The sequence below is a fragment of the Buceros rhinoceros genome, unplaced genomic scaffold (genome assembly GCF_000710305.1).
Source record: "Buceros rhinoceros silvestris isolate BGI_N320 unplaced genomic scaffold, ASM71030v1 scaffold6856, whole genome shotgun sequence".
Lineage (NCBI taxonomy): Eukaryota > Metazoa > Chordata > Aves > Bucerotiformes > Bucerotidae > Buceros > Buceros rhinoceros.
The window spans coordinates 9,506-12,206 of NW_010419214.1; the positions used below are offsets into that span (position 1 = coordinate 9,506).

At 38.5% G+C, this 2,701-nt stretch overlaps 1 protein-coding gene across 1 annotated transcript in view; it reads right to left on the reverse strand.

Moving 5' to 3' along the window:
• Positions 1-976, reverse strand: part of LOC104495795 (TBC1 domain family member 1-like) — a gene marked incomplete at both ends in the record, with an annotated part of 10,186 nt that extends 9,210 nt beyond the window's left edge. The window contains one exon of the mRNA XM_010138811.1: positions 443-976. Coding sequence (XP_010137113.1) covers positions 443-976 — 534 coding nt within the window. The remainder of the gene's footprint in view (positions 1-442) is intronic.
• Positions 977-2,701: the final 1,725 nt, after the last annotated feature.

Here is a 2,701-nt window from a genome sequence, read left to right on the forward strand (position 1 = left end):
GAATTACAAAGCTTATCACGGGACATAAAGTCTACTAGCCCTCAGTCATGGTTTTAGTCCTTCGTCTCTAGTTACAGACAACTCATTCACCTGGAAATTTATTTCTGCTCTTACTAGTTAGTGTAACCATACATACTATATTGCAATTCTATAACTACCTACAAAAAGTGTTGTAGCTTTCTAGAAGCTGCCTTTAGAAATCCGGTATTTCAGGTAGTGCTGGTTTACACTATTTAATATAAACTTATTTTGACTATATAAAACAATTTACACTGACTGGTAATGCTTTCTGGAGAAATAGGCAAGTTTAAGTTAAGTTCTAGTAACTGCAATTAAGTTATTAAAGAAGCAAGTGCCATCTGTCAGAACATGTGCTTTGAAGTTTGTCACTCCAAACTCCAAGATATAAAAACGCCACCGAGAGCTGCAAATCTTGCTTTACCGTGAACAACATTGTCCGGTTTTCTGCAATGTCTGTTGGCTGCACAACACTGTGTCCATAGATAAGTTGACTTTTCAAGTTCAGTGAAATTGCATCTTCTTCAAAAGACCTGACAAAGCTGTTACTCCTATGGCTTTCCTCTTGCAAATCCTTCTTAAAAGCTAAGGAACGAAGCCCAGGCTGAGAAAAGGATTTCCTAATTGGCCTTTTTTCCTCTTCTTCACTGACCAAGGGCTGGAAGACAGATCGAAATTTGCTGCTGAGAGAAAAGCCTCCAAAGTTATTGGCAGTTTCATGTTGTTGGGATGATGAGTTGAAATCTGATTTTTTTGTACAACTTGCACGATTAAATTTCTCAATGCATTCATCTATGAGAGCTGGAGGTGCATTTTTATGTGCTACTGTCACCCGTCCACAGAACAGCACCTCGAACTTTTTGGCAAAAGGGTCTTCAACATCTGAGAGGCTATTCTGAAACTCTTCTTGACGAGCGATTTTTCCAGCTTGTCGAATAGAGCTTATAATCTCAGGCACCTACAGGAGGGGAAAAAAATACACAACATTAGCATCTGGTGCTTTACGACAAAAAAAGCTGCAACCCCAAGAGCTGCTCCCTGCTGTTACTTTTCCGGAATGGCTAATTTGGTTTTGTTTTCCAAAAGATCAGTTGAAATGATCTTATATTTGTCCAACAGACGCATTATAGAAGTTGAACACTGATGAGATGAATTGCTCATTGGTCTTCATGCCAGGACTTCACCATCATCAACACTTCATCAAAAGAGCTTTGCTTTTTATAATGCTCTGTGTTTCAGTAAAACTTTTGCACCTGAAGGAGCCAGTACAATGTGACAAAATCAAACTCAAAATGAAAGATAAAAATACTTCAGAAAGCGTATGAGAAGCCACAGACTAGCTAATTAGGAAAGTTATTTAATTTCTGTTATTTTTCACTCCCTTCTCCCCCTCAAGCATTCAAGTCATGTAGATTAATGAGTTTCTTGAAAATTGGCTCTCATTCACCTTCATAACAGCATATTACATTGTCATGTTTGGTGTTTGGGGTTTTTTTAACTGTAAATAGCTGTGGTTTTTAAAGAAACATACTCATTATTTTAGACGTTAATTTTCATTCTACCATCTTAGATGACTCTCTCAAACAGGATTACTTCCACATACAGTATCACTTGCAGGGCACCTGTATGAGACAGCAGTCTGCTACAGCCCACAGATATTGTAGTTACAAATAAAACCCAAACTGCCATCTGATATATTTTAAGTAAAAGTAAACTGTCAAAGTTTCTGATATGATTATAAAGTAGGTACATGGATACGCTACCTGCTAAGCTGCTTGAGGCCAATGCTTGGTTACATCCCACTGCTTTGACTGGCCTAGGAGATTAAGGTTCTTCTGCAGCCTGTGCTGCTGTCATAACAACAAATGCGGGGCCACCATCTATGATTACAGCAGATAATTCTGCCAACTTCTTAATTTCCCTAAATTACCCTGAGAAAAATCCATGCTAATGTCTCAGTTTCCATGTCCAATCCATGTCTCAGTTTCCTGACAAATTTCCTCTGTCACACATCAATCAGAACTTGCGTTCTTAAAAGTATTTGGTTGTGGATAGTATAGTAAGAATTCTGGGAGCAGCAGACTAAAACAGCAGCCCAGAGGAACCATCTGCCCTATGAGAAAAGGCATCTCGAAACCTAAAGAATGCTTTGGAGACATGACCTCTGTCTTTGTCAGACATTTCTATGGTTATCTAATGCTTAAGCATAACGCAATAATGTACATAAACCAACACAGCAAACAGCAAAGGACTTCAGAGGAAGTAAAAGTGTTGAACAGTGAAAACTGAAAGCTTACATTCTGGGGGCTCATAAGGACATCAGGATTCTTTTTACAAACAAGGAAACACAGATACATAGATAAGGATGGATGGATGCATACACACACACACACACACACATATAGCTAGTGGATTTAAGACAATAAGTAATAGATTACAAAATAGATAAGATGACTTAGGAAGCATTACTTCACTCTTGAGTGCGAGGCATGAGTAATCAGCTAGTCACTCAGCAGAGATAATGGGGGAGAGGTAAAAAAGCAGGGTCATGACTTCAGAAGTCTGTTCTCAGCTATGTCATGAACCAGTTGGAAAGCCTTGGGCTTAGGCAGCTTCATGCCTAACTTTTTAATCTTACACAACAAAGTAACAGTATAAGGAATCTTTATTGCCTCAAATTATA